Source organism: Rhincodon typus, chromosome 3 (assembly GCF_021869965.1).
Source record: "Rhincodon typus isolate 14 chromosome 3, sRhiTyp1.1, whole genome shotgun sequence".
Taxonomy (NCBI): domain Eukaryota; kingdom Metazoa; phylum Chordata; class Chondrichthyes; order Orectolobiformes; family Rhincodontidae; genus Rhincodon; species Rhincodon typus.
The window spans coordinates 92,992,101-93,009,640 of record NC_063334.1 but is presented as its reverse complement, the minus strand read 5'-3'; the positions used below and the strand labels follow the sequence as shown (position 1 = coordinate 93,009,640).

Sequence of the window (17,540 nt, the reverse complement as noted above, 5' to 3'; positions counted from 1 at the left end):
ATGCCATGTTTAACTACAATGCAAGAGAAATAAACCACTCAAACTAACAAAAATTTGCTAATACCTTACTCTCAACATCCTACCTCTACCAAGCGATTGAGAATGATTAGGGAACAATGGTGCTCGCTGAAATATTTTGAACTGGCAAGTTATTTATTAAAACAATGCCATCAATCAAAATGAAAAACTATGTGCATTAACTGCCAATGCAAGGTTACCTTTTTGAAAGTACTGTTCTTTTCAGATGAGTAATGTTGTATTCGCTGGAAAATCTCCTATTCATCTGCTGTGACTTCAGCAGAAAATGTTCATGTCCCAGGAATGATTAAAAAAAAACTCAGAGAAAGGACAAACCATTCAATATTATGTTTATACCGCAGATTTGTGTTAAAGGTACACAATGAGGGTAAACTTTTAAAGTACTAGGCTGTACGGATATATAGTTAATATTGTATAGAATTATACAATACAGGTAAAGACAAAATAATTTCTGGAAGAATGCACATTATTAGCTTTGTTCGATGTAGCAGCTGAAATCGATGATGGGCTTTTAGATTGAAAAGTGTTTGTAGTCTACGAGGCAGCTGATTTGGATTACATCGACTGTTGCTGGTCCACCTGTAACAGAATGTCAGAACAAAAATGATCTTGACGAACATTAAAACTTATTCTGACAATCTTCTTTTCAAATAATTTAATTTAATTAAAGATTCTTTTACTCCATTGTGCGATATTAACTAAAGTCATTAATATTTACTGCTACCGAATTATAATAGTCATAGAACCGTAGCAGCACAGAAACAGGCTCTTCGGCTCAATTCGTCTATGCCAACCAGGTTTCCCAAACTGAACTCGTCCCATTTAACTGGATGTGGCCCATATCCCTCTAAACTTTTCCTATTCATGTACTTGTCCAAATATATTTGAAATGTTGTAACTGTACCTGCCTCTACCACTTCCTCTGGCAGCTCGTTCCATATACACACCACCCTCTGTGTGAAAAAGTTGCCCCTCATGTTCCTTTTATATCTTTCCCCTCGCACCTTAAACCTATGCCCTCTAGTCTTGGATTCTCATACTCTGAGGAAAAGACCTTGGCTATTCACCTTGTCTATGCCCCTCATGATTTTGTAAACTTCTGTAAGGTCACCCCTTAGCCTCCCATGCTCCAGGGAAAATGTTCCGGCCTATCCAGCCTCTCATTATATCTCAAACCTTCCAGTCTTGGTAATATCCTTGTAAATCTTCTCTGCATCCTTTTCAGATTAATAATATCCTTCCTAAAGCAGGGAGACCAGAACTGTATGCAGTACTCCATGTGGCCTTACAATGTCTTGTACAGCTGTAAGCTCACATCCCAACTCCTATGCTCAGTGCTCTGATCGATGAAGTCAAGCATGCCAAACGCCTTCTTCACCACCCTGTCTATCTGTGATGCCACTTTCAAGGAACTATGTACCTGCAGGTAGGATGTCTCTCTGTTTGACAACGCTCCCCAGGGCCCTATCATTAACTGTATAAGTCCTGTCCTGGTTTGTCTTACCAAAATGCAACATCTCGCATTTATCTGAATTAAATTCCATCTGCCATCCTTCACCCAATTGGCTCAGTTGATCATAATTCCATCATAAGATAACCTTATTCACTGTCCACTATACCACCAATTTTGGTGTCATCAGCAAACTTACTAATCATGCCTCATATATTCTCATCTAATTAATTTATAGAAATGATGAACAACAGTGGAATTAATGAAAATAGGCTGTTTTCTCAATAACAACATTCTACAATGTCTTCACACAACACTATGAGCTGCAGTGAGGAGTATATGTTGAAATCTAAGCATCGGTTTAGTTCCAGCACTACATTTCCTTATGCACCAATAATAAATGGAGCACATTCTAGCTCCACCACCTTTCAAGGAACACTGCAAAAATCTTCATTAGTCGGTCAGAGTCAAAGAAGGATCAGATTATTAAAAAAGGTAAATCTGTTTTTTTTTTCCTTGAAACAGGTTTTCATTATTTTATTTTTAACTATTTGAAATATTCAGGAACTGAACATCAATCACACTGGAATCTAGAATATTAAAGAAACAAAACTACAGTACTATTAATTGTGTCTGTAGCAAAATCACTCTAGCCTAACTCTGCCCCATTAATTGTATATATGCATTTGACATTTTTACATTCAATGTGAGACATGTTCTATATTACAGGGACCGTTTTTACTATCTCTTATCTGGTCAGTGTTGCATTGCTGTTTTTGGGAGCTTGCTACGTTCAATTTGTCTGCTGTGTCTCTTACATTACAACAGCGAGCATAGTTCAAAAGCAATGCCTTGGCTATGAACTACAATTGCTGCCGTGAAAGACACGATATAAATGTGAGTGTTTCTTTCTTCAATTCAAACCAGCAAAAGACACACGTACTTTGACAGAAATATGAAGAGGTTAATTAAATCCTAGCTTCTCATTAAACCAAAGTCTTCTTAGCCTTTGTTGTCTGAGCATAAGACGTCAATAGAGTTTCAACCAAATTCTAACATTTATTGCTCTGCATTGAGATTTGGCGAAAAATGCAGAAACACACATGTTCATCTTTTAGAGATAGTAGGAACTGCAGATGCTGGAGAATCCTTTAGGTCCCTCATATGAATTAAGAAACTAAAGATTTAAGTAATTTTAATTTACAAGACCATAGTAGATGGATGCTGAAAATTTCTATAATCGAGTCAACAATAATAGACTTTTTAATGAGGTGGCTCAGTCAAGTGGATACTAATCCAATTATATTTTACAGAGTATCCATGAACACCAGATGCAGTGCATAGCATTCTTTGACTTAGTAACTTGCTGACAGTTTGGAGAGATTTAGATAAACACATCCATTATCAGTCACATATACCTTAATTTCCCAGAAGATCTTATTTTAATGCTAATATTGGCCTGTTTAAAATAAATGGGCTAATGCTAAGATTAAAATAATACTGATCAGAAATTTTGCACTGCACCATATAAACACACCGACTGATCATACTCACTTAATGGAAAGTAGGAATCCTTCCCAATATCTTGACGTGCTGCCTCAATAGCGCGCTTCACGGCAAATAAAGTGACACAGGACATACACTGGGGAGGTTCACCAGAGGCTTTGGAACGAAGAACACCCATTGCGTTGGGAGCATTCTTTAATAGCTCGATGTTGAAATTAATGGGTATGCTCTGATAGACAAAACACAAACAAGATGATCTTACTAACAGCTGCACTAACATTTCCATTCTACAATTTTTGAATGTTTTTGGTGGGTCTTATCTTGTCCTCAAATGTACTAACTAAACCTCATCCGATCCTTTCTGCTTCTGGAATAAAACAAGATGCCTGAAAAGTAATTAACAACAGCTGATTCTTACCTCGATAAACTGTCAAGAGAGTTAAACAGAATTCAACAACCAAAAGAAAGTTGCTGTGCCTTCAATGTACTAGATTTTAGTAAACATACTGCTTCCTTCAGTTCACAACCTACCTTGCTGAATGGTGGTTTGTAATCCCATGTCCCTGCATTCAGCACCTCCCCAGTGTCGGGATCATAGATCACCTTCTCCATCAGCCAATACCCCATGCCCATGACAAAAGCACCTTCAATTTGTCCAATATCAATGGCAGGGTTCATGCTGCAGGTAATAAGGAGAACAAAGACAAATGGTCTACTAAAACAGACAATTAATTTGGTTAATTATCTCACTGCTGTTTGGAGAACTTGAAGCAATAACGTTAGTTGCTTTTCTTTCATCATGGCATGAAAAGGAAGATGGTTTGTTCAAAAGTAGTGATTTAGATATAGGATGTATGGTACTTTATATAAGTCTCTTTCTTAAAACACCACTATTGATGGCAATAGCAAGGTTATTGATGCAGTATAAAGGTTGATGAGATGATGCTTCTGATTTAAGAAACATGAAGTCTGAGGACTCCAGGGTACTTGAAGAAAGCAGTGCAGCAACAGCAAGGTTAACATTGTCTGTGGCAGTGTCAGCTCCCATCCACACCCCCGCTCCCTTTTCTTAAGCTGTAGATAGAATGACCGACAATTTGTGCAGCTTCTCTATTAACAGTTTCTTTTTAGGCTTCCCCTGCTATTGGATGGTCTCGTGTTCAGAAGCTAAGGTTAGAATCGCAACTTTCAAACATATATTTTTGCACCTGGGCAGTTGGTTGTATATTACTGGCAGTGCTGTAGATACAGCCAAGATTACACAGTGGACGCTAGAAAATTCAGTGAAGTTTATTAGACAACCATTTCTATAATACAAATACAGTGTTGTGCCAATGAAGGAAGGGTGATGTGAGAAAAAATGAGCATTTGACACAGCCAGTTGCTAGGGTCTGGAATGTACTGTCTGAAAATATAATGCAGGCAGGTTCAATTAAAACATTCAAGAAGGTATTGGAGCTTATTTGGATTGTAATGGTATGCAGGGATATGAAGAAAAGGGAGGAAACTGGCAATCACTAATAGAGCTGGATGAGAGAATAGGGTCAGTGTAGGTGCCATGGGCCAAATGGCCTCCTGCTGCACTGTAATAAATCTGTGATTCTGTGGCATCACACTTACAAAGCTTCCACTGGCAGCTTTCAATGGTATATCTATTCAACCCTCTGGGGGTCAGTGTTGGCAGAGTTATTTTCAAAACGATTCAATGCTTTATTGTCTTAATTCACAAAATTTGGTTAAATGATTCAGTCATTAAGCTGGTTCTTTTTTTGACTGAAAACAGAGGCAACCCTCAGAGAAGAGCCCAAGTGTTCAATATGACTGAACGTTTTATCTAAGGAACAGAATGTAACGGTGACAAATCACCAACATTTACTTTCTAACAGTATATTGGTGTTACCTGACAATTTTGTTTCCTACCTTTCACCGCAGTCAAAGAGCATGTCCACTTGATTAATCTGGTTCTCGCCGGTCAGGACATCAAGTTCAGCCTCTGCCACGGTCACTCCGTATGAGTTATACTGAGGGGCACCTTTGGGCTGTGGATCAGGCCACACCCTACACAGATGACACAATGTCATGTCTTTATAGAGATAAAAATCATTAACCATAACATTTTAGAAAAACACACTGTAAAGTAGACATTCAAGTTAATTGTACGTGGAAAGGCTAAAGAAGCTAACAAATATTTCTGCTTTTTGATTTAAGATGAGCAAAAATACATTGATTACTCAGTTATGACAGCAGGGTCATAATGATGTGTGCATAAACTTACTGCTAGTGATAAAGTGCAGGTCTCCAATAATACGCTGATTTCCAACTGAACAGAATCATTTTACAAAGGATGGCATCTTATCAATTGGAACACCCAGATCCTGAACCAATGGACAAGCGAGAGGCCAGATCAGTTCAATAATTATGCATGTAATGAATTTCCATCTTAGATGTGCTGCTGTGTGAAAGTGAGGAGGAGAAGCCAGACTGTTTCTCAAGCTAGAGGCAGAGCCAAAGTTGGCTGTTCTATTGCATCTAGCAGCAACAAGACATCGTTGATGACAGGCTGAGTGCCAATTCGATGTAACTAGTGCCTGGAGAAAATATATATCTACGCAGTGCCACTAATAACTTCCTAAAAGGTTAGTATTTCTAGCTGATACTCTCAGTTAATCTATTTCACCAATCACTTATTTATATACATAGCTCCTACCAACAACCCAAAAAATTTCCAATCCACAACTATCCAATCAAGAGGAACTGCTTTTCAACCAGTATAAGCAACTACTAAAAGAAAAGCATCATGAATTCTAAGATTATTTAGGCACAGCAGCTTGTGAGCAATAAGTAGCTGTGCGTAGTCGGGTGAAAAATGACAAGGATACATTAATTATACAGGAACCACTACTTCCAATATGTCAAAAAAAATTGTAAATTTTACAAAAACAATGCTCCTTCTTAAAGAATTAAAAGAGCAAAGTTAACAAGCACCATGGATGAACTTAGTTCAATGTATTAAATGTTTGTGCCCAGATTTTAACCATATAATGGCCAAAATTTTGCAATAATAATAATGGACAAACTATTAATGTTCACCACTATTACTTCTCTGAAACTGACAGCAACTTTGGGATCTCCACGTAAGCTGCTGATACTGAATCTATAATTCTCTACAGGATACACTATTTAAATTCTCACAGCGATTACAGTTAATTATTAATCATTGAACTGATGAGAACGTCCCTTTTATGTTGCAACATGTTTGTAATCCTGAGAAACCTACACCTTGTCAATGGTCAGAATTTTTTTAAGCAAGTTGCTTGTGATATTTCAGCTTCTATTGACTGTGCTCCAATTTATTTTAATCTCTAGAAAATTTATAAGAAACGAAGGATAATCAGTGGACTTTAATTCCTGGTTAGCTGTCTGTGAGAATTCTTCAGTATAATTGGCTGCTCACTCTGTTTTATGGTATACTTATTGCTGGGCAACTGAAGACTCTTTTAACTTTCAGCCGGTGACAAGTAGTAAGGTACTTATCGGCCGTGATTGAATGGCGGAGCAGACTCGATGGGCCGAGTGGCCTAATTTCTGCTCCTGTGTCTTATGGTCTTACGGTCTTATGGTGTTCCACAAGGGTCAGTGTTGGGACCACAACTTTTCACTTTATACATTAATGATCTAGATGAAGGAGCTGTGGGCATTCTGGCTAAGTTTGCAGATGATACAAAGATAGGTGGAGGGACAGGTTGTAATGAGGAGGTGGGGAGGCTGCAGAACGATTTGAACAGGTTAGGAGAGTGGGCAAAGAAGTGGCAGATGGAGTACAACATGGGAAAGTGTAAGGTCATGCACTTTGGTGAGAAGAATAAAAGCATGGACTATTTTCTAAATGGAGAGAAAATCCAAAAGTCTGAAATACAAAGAGACTTGGGAGTTCTAGTCCAGGATTCTCTCAAGGTAAACTTCCAGGTTGAGACAGTAGTCAGGAAGGGAAATGCAATGTTGGCATTTATTTTGAGAGGACTTGAATATAAAAGCAGGGATGTACTACTGAGGCTTTATAAGGCCCTGTTCAGGCCACAGTTGGATTATTGCGTGCAGTTTTGGGCCCCATATCTCTGGAAGGATGTACAGGCCCTGGACCGGGTTCAGAGGAGGTTCACCAGAATGGTCCCACAGATGAGAAACTTAACATATGAGGAACGTTTGAGGATTGTGGGACTATACTCATTGAAGTTTAGAAGGATGAGGGGGGATCTAATTGAAACTTACAGAATACTGAATGGCCTGTACAGAATGGATGTTGGGAAGATGGTTCCATTGGTAGGAGAGTCTAGGACCCGAGGGCACAGCCTTAGAGTAAAGGGAAGACCTTTTAGAATGGAGATAAGGAGAAACTTTTTCAGCCAGAGAGTGGTGAATCTATGGAATTCACTGCCAAAGAAACCTGTGGAGGCCAGGTCATTGAGTATATTTAAGACTGAGATATATATGTTCTTGATTATCAAGGGGATCAAGGGTTACGGGGAGAAAGCGGGAGAATGGGGTTGAGGAACCTATCGGCCATGATTGAATGGTGGAGCAGACTTGATGGGCCGAATGGCCTTATTTCTGCTCCTATGTTTCATGGTCTTATGGTCTAACTTAGTTCAAATTAACATCAGGAAACGGTAAATCCACACCTCAGGTCAGCAGAGAATGTTGTTACGTTGCTGCTGACTGCAAAATCAAAACTTTTATAACTTATGTACAAGTTTTATCTTTTGAAAGAGTCAAACACAAACTCGAACAGTAGTCTAACTTCATCATTCAGATTCCATAAGGATTACCTGATTAATTCAGTTACTCACCAATCATGTGCAGTCAAATTCACTTTGGCTTTGAAACAGGCTGCCACCAGCTCCTTCCAAGGAGTACCTGGCGGAAGTTTATCCTTCACAGGGTCCATTCTCTTCCTCAATATCTCACAACAATTTTTTACACCCTGTGAGGAAACCAAATCACGAGTTTACGGGATAGAGAAAAGTATGAGACTGCCACCAATATATGAAATGACAGGGTCCGGCAATTCAATCCTTTCCTAAACCATCCTTGAAGATCCAAATAGTGCTGCCTATCTCAATGATATAAGTTCCGAACTAAATAACAATTCTAAATAACTGTTTACAGAAGTACATAGCACTTTTCAGTTCATATATTATTCCTGAATTAGGAAGGCAAACAGTATGTTGACATTCATTTCAAGGGGATTTGATTTGAATACATATTCTAAGCTAGCCTCCATTCAACAGGATTCGATATGAAGTAATAATGTCCTGCTGTAGTTGCATACAGCTTTGGTAAATCCTCACCTGGAGTATTATGAAAAGTTTTAGCCTTGTTATCCATGAAATAATCTACTTGCCATTGAGGGAATATATGCAGGTCTACCAGATTAATCTCTGGGATAGCAGGACTGTTTCATGAGGAGCAATTAGATTCATAGAGTCATAGAGATGTACAGCATGGAAACAGACCCTTTGGTCCAACTCGTCCATGCCAGCTAGACATCCTAAATTAATCTAGTCCCATTCGCCAGCATTTGGCCCATATCCCTCTAAACCCTTCCCATTCATATACCCATTCAGTTGCCTTTTAAATGTTGTAATTGTACCAGGCTCCACCACTTCTTCTGGCAGCTCATTCCATACATGCATCACCTTCTGTGTGAAAAAGTTGTCCCTTAGGTCCTTTTTAAATCTTTTCCCTCTCACCTTAAACCTATGGCTTCTAGTTTTGGACTCGCCCACCCCAGGGAAAAGACCCTACTTATCCTATCCATGCCCCTCATGATTTTATGAAACTCTATAAGTTCACCCCTCAGCCTCCTATGCTCCAGAGAAAATAGCCCCTATAGCTCTCCCTATAGCTCAAACCCTCCAACCCTGGCAACATCCATGTCAATCTTTTGTGAACCCTTTCAAGTTTCACAACATCCTTCCTATAGCTGAAGACCAGAACTGCATGCAGTATTCCAAAAGTGGCCTAACCAATGTCCTGTACAGCTGCAATATGACCTCCCAACTCCTATACTCAATGCAGTGATCAATAAAGGCAAGCGTACCAAACGCCTTCTTCACTATCCTGTCTACCTGTGACTCCATTTTCAATCTGCACCCTAACATCTCTCTGCCTTTCCAAAATGCAGCACCTCACATTTATCTAAATTAAACTCCATCTGCCACTCCTCAGCCCATTGGCCCATCTGAGGTAACATTCTTCGCTGTCCACTACATCTCCAATTTTAGTGTCATCTATAAAACTTACTAACCATACCTCTTATGTTCACATCCAAATCATTTATATAAAATGACAAAAAGCAATGGACCCAGCACCATCCTTGTGGCACACCGCTGGTCACAGGTCTCCAGTCTGAAAAGCAACGCTCCACCACCACCCTCTGTATTCTGCTTTCGAGCCAGTTCTGTATTCAAATAGTTAGTTCTCCCTGTATTCCATGTGACCTAACCTTGCTAATTGAGGAAACTGGGTCTATTTTCCCAAGAGTTTCGAAGAAAGAGGGGTGATTTCAAAGAGACTTAGAAATTTAACAAGATGGATATAGACGGGATGTTCCCCCTGGCTGGAGGTTCTTGAACTAGAGAAAATAATTTCAGGATTACAGCAGAGGCCATTTAAGACTGTGATACAGAAAAACTGCCTCATGGCACCACCTGCAAGTTCCCCTCTAAGGCACTCATCATCCTAACCTGGAAATACATCATCATTCCTTTAGTATTGCTCAGTCAAAATCCTGTAACTCCCTTCCTAATACCACTGTGTGAGTTCCTATACCAAAAGTATCACAACTGTTCAAGACTGAAGCACATCACCACACTCTGGAGGGAAATTAGGGATAGACAATAAATGCTGGTCCAATCAGTGAAGACCGCATGCCCTAAATGAATAAAACAAAAACTCACAGGGTCATGAACCTTTGAAATGCTCCACCACAGAGGGCAGTGGAAGTTCAATAAGGTTCAGGTTGAGGAGGTTCAGGACAGAAATTGATAGATTCCTGCAGATTAATGACATTAAGGGATATGGAATTAGTACAGGAAAGCAGCATTGAGGTGATGATCATCCATGATCTAGAATGGTGGAGCAGGCTTGATTATTGGAATGGTTTACAGCACTTCCTATGTTCATATGTTATGTATACAGAAGTAACAGCTCAAAAACAGCCCTGATCCAGTAAAAAGACAGCTTAACATTGCAATCTCATACCCTGCTGAATCGCAACTCACATTTACTTACATAGAATTTACAGCACTAAAACAAATCATCCTTTTCTCATTAGCACATCCTTCTTTTCTCCTTAAAGTACGTACTTAGCTTTGCTTTAAATACAACACCTCAACAACTCCAAGGTTAGAGAGTTCTAATCACATTTTAGCGACTCTGAGTAAGAGTTTTTTCCAAATTTCCTTCCTTATGAGTGACTTATCGGTATATTTAAAGGATATTTTTAGAACAAGATAAAGTTCTTGGCTTTGATCAAGACCTTGGGTTTATCACTGATTAGCCACAATTCTACATGTTTGGGTGAGACCACTGTCTAAATGGTGCTGCGAAGCATCACCAACAATGAAATGGAGCAAACTGCAGATCCATCACATTGAGCTATATTGCACATTGTTTGTATGTCAGCTGTGACTTCATTGGTAACATTCTTGTCGTTGTGTCGGAAGGTTCCAGGTTCAAGTCTCACTCCAGAACTTGATCCCAAAGTCAAGGCTTGAACTCCAGTGAAGTGTTGACAGCATGCTGCAATGTTGGAGGTGCCATCTTATGTGGGTATCAAACATGCCACAGCAGTATGTGAAAGAAGCACAAGTATTTTATTACCAGTGTCACTGTCAATGCTCATAGCTCGATGATGGTATATTGTTATGAGTGTTATGAGTTACTTATATCTAGAAGGATACAGTGAAAAGTGTTTTGTTGCCACAATCCAGCACCATTTTGAGTTATAAAAAGAATAAAAAGAAATTGCATAAAGGAAGTTCATCTTCAGTACTATCAGTGGTCAGCACTATTATTTCTTTGAAACTGACAGCAACTTTGGGATCTCCACGTAAGCTGCTGATACTGAATCTATAATTCTCTACAGGATACACTATTTAAATTCTCACAGCGATTACAGTTAATTATTAATCATTGAACTGGTGAGAACGTCCCTTTTATGTTGCAACATGGCTGTAATCCTGAGAAACCTACACCTTGTTAATGGTCAGAATTTTTTTAAACAAGTTGCTTGTGATATTTCAGCTTCTGATGTCTGTGCTCCAAACAACTATTTTGCCCTCTATAGAATTTATAAGAAGTGAAGGATAATCAGTGGACTTTAATTCCTGATTTGTTGTCTTGTGAGAATTCTTCAGTATAACTGTCTGCTTATCCTAATTTATGGTATACTTACTGCTGGACAACTGAAGGCCCCTTTAACTTCAATTCAAATTAACATCAGGAAAGGGTAAATCCACACCTCAGATCAGCACATTCTGTACAAGGGTCTTCAAAGACAGCTCCAGGGCTTCTACAAGATCTCTGCAAGGTCTCCTGGGCTTCAAGGAGTCCCCACTCCAGGTACAGCAATGACAACCCACCAAGATTCCACACTTCAGGCATTCTCGCAGCCAGGAGTCCCTGCTTCACCCACTGCTCCAGCTTCCTCATGACGTCAGAAAATGAGGAAAAGTGAAGGAAAAAATGAAGAAGGAGAAAGAGAGAAGGATGTAACTAGCCTGGAGCAGACGGGCTCAGGAACCCAAACCCGTTAATGTTACTAGACTAGCAATCCAGAAGGGCAGATTAATGCAGTGGGGATATGGGGTCAGATCTCATCACGACAATTGATGGAATTTGTATGCCATTTACAAAACTTGAATACAAAGCAAGTCTTAGTAATAGTAACCATGAGAACTGGATCGATTATTGCAAAAGCCCATTCAGTTCACTAATGTGCTTTCAGGAAGGAATCCTGCCATCCTTACCTGGACCAGACTGTGTGTGACTCCAGATCCAAAACAATGTAAATGCAGAGTTAAATTCAGAACAAATTTCTTCACTCAGAGAATGTGGTTCGAACTCTCTAACATTGGAGTCAATGAGATAATATATTTAAGGCAAAACTAACTAAGTACTTTAAGGAAAAAGAACAGAAGGAGATGCTAATGAGAGAAGAATGACTCGTTTTTGTGCTGTAAATTCTATGTAAGTAAATGTGAGCTGCTATTGAGTGAAGTATGGGATTACAATATTAAGTTGTCTTTACATTGGATCAAGACCATTTCTGTGCTGTTAATTCTGCGTACATAACAGGTGAACATAGGAACCGCAGTAAACCATTCTAACTGAGCTCACTGCAACATGTCAGATAATGGATGAATCTCACCTCAGTGCTACTTTCCTGTTGAATCTTTATATTTGCTGTAGGAACACACAGAGTGGTATTAAGTAGGGAGTCACAGGATTTTGACACAGCAATACTGAAAGAATGGTGATATATTTCCAGGTCAGGATGATAAGTGATTTAGAGGGAAACTTTCAGGTGATGGCATGAAGAAAGATTTTCCGTATCTTGGTCTAAATGGCCTCTGCCATAATCCTGAAATTATATCTCCCGTACTAGAACCTCCAGCCAGGGAAGCATCTTATCTACATTCACCCTGTCATACCCTGTATGAAATTTCTAAGTCTCTTTGGGATCACCCCTCATTCTTAACTGCCTTCTGAAATGGCCACTCAGTTCCAGGGAATGGGCAGAAAACTGTCGGTGTTGAAAGTGACACCCACACCCCATTAAAGAATAAAAAATTATCCCTCAGTCAACATCCTTAAATGCTTTTGTGGTAATCATTGCATTGCTGCTTTTGGGAGTCTGCTGCATGCAAATTGGTTGCTATGTTTCCTACCTCACAAGAGTGCCAACCTATTCCAGAAGTGGAACAGGGTGCTGCTGTAGGAATATTTCCTTCAGAATGTTGGAAGGGACTGGGAATGATAAAGGTGCTTGGTAGTGGTATCATGTTGTAGGTGGCCAATGTGGAGAATGACGCCTTGAAAGTGGGTGCTCCTGGAGTGAAGCCAAATCCTGGCAGGATCCCACTTCTTGTATTTCCACTTAATGATAATATACCATTCCTGCCGAAGGAACACTTCTCATCACTCCTGGCAGGAGCTGGTAAAAACTTGATATAACAACTTAAATGTAATCATTACTATCACATTGATGGTTGAGAATGGCTGTTCTGAAAAATATAAAGTCTCACCAGACAGTTAAGTTCACTGGTCATGCTGCCACCAGTTGGACCAGAGTTCGGACTGCTAATTGTTGTGGTTGGTTTTATGGAGACGTTATCAACCGGAATTCCTAACGCATAGGCACACACTTGAGCAACCTGTTTTCCAGAAGGAGGTACAAATCAGACATTTTCTTCAACATCCAAATAATAAAGCACCTTAGACAATGGTGAAAATATCAGACATTTTTTCCTCCCTCCTGTCCCAGAGGAAATTGGATAATGTACATGTTGCATTCACTGAACTTGACACAAGCCGAAAGTGGTGTATTCTGTACTAATAATTAATGTTTATTTGGGAGTATATCTTGAACTTGGTTGAAGAGAATTTGTGTGCAGTACAACTTAAAGCAAGATAGCAATGTGAGCTGAAATTTCTTGGAAGCTTTTGGTATGACTGCAAGGACAGGATTGTGCCATTTTCTTTTGAGGTAATTCGTTTGTAACTGAGCTATGCTCATTTTACATTAAAACATTGGTAAGCATGAATTTTCTTAATATATGCATTGCTTCTGATATAGGTCTATCAAAGTCTTCTGCCATTTATTTGCATGGTTCCATCCCTCATACTAAAACTTAGTTCAAGTAAACTTCCTGCATTAAGTCATGTATTGGTGTAGATTTCCATCCACAAGTTTAGGTGTAGTACAGCCAGACGATGACTAATGGCAACAAGACCAAAATTTTGAAGATTATTGATACTTTTCTTTGGTGATTTTTTAAAAGAAACCAATCTTTGCTAAAATCTGCAGAACACTAAGGTGCTATCAGTTTCAATGCATCCAAATTTATTTTTCTATTATATCCCAAAATCAGATCATTTAGACATTACCACATTGTTATTTGAAGAGGTTTTTGTGCAATTTGGTTCCCATGTTTCCTACAGCATAACAATGACTGCACTTCAAAAGTACATTATTGTTGGAAAAGCAATTGAGGGCATTCAGTGATCTTAAAAGCTGCCATATAAATGCAGGACATTATTTTCCTTTTAGCCCTTGCTTTATGCTAGTTTTTAACATTTGGTTCTTTCAAATTCACACAGTGTGAACTGCCAAAATATTAAGTCAAATGCCAAGTGCCTGACCACTCAATTTCCCTTCCTGGTAGGCAATGAAAATGCTTCACTCTCTTTAAATTGTCACCTCCTCCCCTTCAAAACCATTGCCAACATCTCTGTCCTCAAAAAACCTATCACTGACCCTGTATTTTTGCCTTCTACTATCTCCAGCTCCACTATTCTCCGAAACTTTGTTGAACATATAACTGCTTTACAAATTTGTACCCACCTGCAACTTGGTGAATGCATCTCTCCAATCATGGTTGTGCCCATTACCTATCTTCTTGCTTGGCCTCTAGTATTCTCTGTCCAGGACTGCACAGAGTATCCTCCCCAGCCAAGTGGGACTGCTTCTATTTCCATTCTTATTTATCAAATTGTTGTCACAGCACTAAAGCAGTAACTCCTCCTCCCATCCTGGTACCATTATATCTCAAGATCCCAAGAATCTGACCATGTCCCTCTCCCTCAGCTGTATTGGATTTCCAGCAACATCATCAGCCTCACGTGTAGGCTAACGACATTTAGCTCCATCTCTCCATGTATTTTGACATTCCCACTGACGCTATGCTATGAAATTACTCATCTAACATTCAATCCTATTTAATTTAAGCAAAATACTGTGAATGTTGGAAACCTGTGAGGTTTGATGCATTTGCTATCAGTAGGTGGGCCTTTTTTTCTCCCTTTCACACTCAACATTTGCACTTATTTTATAATCTTTTATCTCTCCTTTACCACGATAGGCATTTCCTTTGTCTTCAGTTCTGGGCACCCCCACCATCGGTTCCACTTGTTATTCATCCACTCTGTCAAAAGCCATCATCTTCCAGCCCCTATCAGTTCTGAACAGTCATATCATATTGGACACAAAACATTAATTTTGTTTCTCTTTCTTCAGATACTGACAGACTTGCTGAGTTGCTCCAGCATTTCCTGTTTCAAACCTGTTTCACTATCACTTCCTCTGATTTAATACTTGCAAGATCAAAAACATCATCTAAGATCACTGCAACAAATCCCAGACCCTCGTCAACATCTCAAAAACAACCAAACCATTAGAAAGCTTTAGAGACATTTACCAAAGATGAAGGTGGGGCAGAGGGTTTCATCACTGGCTCAGGAGTAGGTAAGAGTCAGGCAGGAGTCATGTTGGCTCCTTTGGGGAAGCCAGCCAAACTGAGTGCCCATCAGGCATTTTGGTACACAGTGGTAGGCCCTCAAGAACTCCTTAGGGGAGAAAATCCTGCTCAAAAGAGTCTGGCAGTTGTGCTAGTCGGAGTGGGAGTTGGGGGGAGGTGGAATCTGGTAGCAACGTATCCACCAAAGGCCCAGGATTGCTAAAGGACACCAGGTCAAGCGTGAATGAGGGCAGGATAAAGTCTCTAGGTCACTGGGTATTTGTGTGTGTGTGTGTGTGTGTGTGTGAGTCTGTGTGCGTCTGTGTCTGTGTGTCTGTGTGTGTGTGTCTGAGTGTGCGCATGTAAGTGTGTGTTTCTGCGCCTGTGTGTACAGTTTACCGTCAGCAGCTAGGGAAGAGGACTGGCTCTCAGTGCCTCCTTTTTGATGCCCAGTAAGTGCTTTTGATCAAGGGACCCCCTTGGAGGGCCACAAACAGACATGACAAGGTTTGCTTTTCAGGTTTCGCAGATGGTAACTCCCTCTGCCAGCTGCTGGATGGATACCAGTGGCAGTGGGATGATGCCCTTAGTGGTCAATAACTGCCCACACACAAGACACTGTTTAATGTAGCCAATATGTATAGCATCTAATCCTTTGGGAAAGGGATCATACAGGTTGCTAATCTCTGCTGTATTCTTAACTGCAACAGTTATTCCCCATTCAATCAGGGCCTGACCTGAAAATAAAGATTGACATGATGTGGAGGTGTTGGACAAGGTCAGAAATCACACGACACCAGGTTATAGTCCAACAGGTTTATTTGAAAACACAAGCTTTCGGAGCCTCACTCTTTCTTTAGGTGTTAGTGAGAGAGGTAGTATCAGACGCAGAATTTATAAGTAAAAGATCAAAGGGTCACACCGCTGATCAGGATGTATTACACAAACCTAAAAGATGCTGTTAAATCTTTAATCAGTTAGAAGGTTTTAATTTATTAATATGTGTATGTAAATCCCCAAATTCCTTTCAAGTCACTGTCCTGAGAGAACTGAAGGTTTTATTGGTGTAAAGAAGAGGTGACATTTTGGGTCAGAGAATGCATGTTAGGTGTGAGGCCTTGTTTAGAATTTGTTTGTGTTTTGGTTTGGAGTCAGACTGGTTTAATTTCTAAAACAGGAATTCATAAAATGGCACATTGACTGACTGTCTATAAATTGCGTGTTTTTTGAATAAAATAGAATAAATCTGCAAATACAAATTCACCCCATAGATTTACGTGTCTGTCCGTGTGTGTGTGCCTGTTGGGGGGGAGTTTGTGTATATGGGAGGGAGTGTGTGTGGGGGTGTGGTAGAGAGTGTGTGTTTGTGTGTGTGCGGGGGGTGGTGTGAGAGAGAGTGTGTATGTGTGTGTGTATATATATATGCGTGGGGGGCTTGTGGGAGAGAGAGAGAGTGTGTGTGTGTGTATGGGGGGGTTGGGAGACAGAGTGTGTGTGTGGGGGGGCATGCTGGGTGGTGGGTGGTGGAAGAGAGAGTGTGTTTGTCTGTGTGTGTGTGTGTTTGTGTGTGTGTGTATGGGGGGGGGGGGGGGGGGGGGGGGGGGGGCGGCTGTGGGAGAGAGTGTGTGTGTGAGAGAGAGAGATTGATAGTAAACTCTTCCTGCTCCATCATGTCAGTGATAGCCCAGCCAATCAGCGCTGTCTTCTCATGCAATCTAAACTGCTGTTCCTTCTATAAGTCAGATTTCTTGTGTCTTGGTCTGAATGAGTGCAAGACACAAAGCTTCAACCGCATGTTCCCTTTGAACAGTTTAACTTCTGAAAATCATGAAAACTGTTTCTTTCAAGAGTTGCAAAATGTAAAACTCTGCTGTTGCAGAGTTAGGGGACTTTTAATCAGGTGGGAGGAGAATGGGGGCCTGACCATTTCCTGTCTTGACCCAATGAAGTCAGTCTGGGGATGGCTTGTGAATGCTTTTCCCACCCAGATGCTAACTGAGTCCCTCAAATAGGTAATAATTACG

General features: G+C 40.1%; 1 protein-coding gene across 1 annotated transcript in view; it reads right to left on the bottom strand.

The window, feature by feature from the left end:
• Positions 1-351: 351 nt before the first annotated feature.
• LOC109930681 (xanthine dehydrogenase-like) overlaps positions 352-17,540 on the bottom strand; it is a 95,383-nt gene continuing 78,194 nt past the window's right edge. The window contains exons 21-26 of the mRNA XM_048593777.1: positions 13,306-13,434; positions 7,843-7,976; positions 4,916-5,053; positions 3,527-3,674; positions 3,044-3,224; positions 352-618 (exon numbers count right to left, since the gene is read on the bottom strand). Coding sequence (XP_048449734.1) covers positions 551-618; positions 3,044-3,224; positions 3,527-3,674; positions 4,916-5,053; positions 7,843-7,976; positions 13,306-13,434 — 798 coding nt within the window. The 3' untranslated portion in view covers positions 352-550. The remainder of the gene's footprint in view (positions 619-3,043; positions 3,225-3,526; positions 3,675-4,915; positions 5,054-7,842; positions 7,977-13,305; positions 13,435-17,540) is intronic.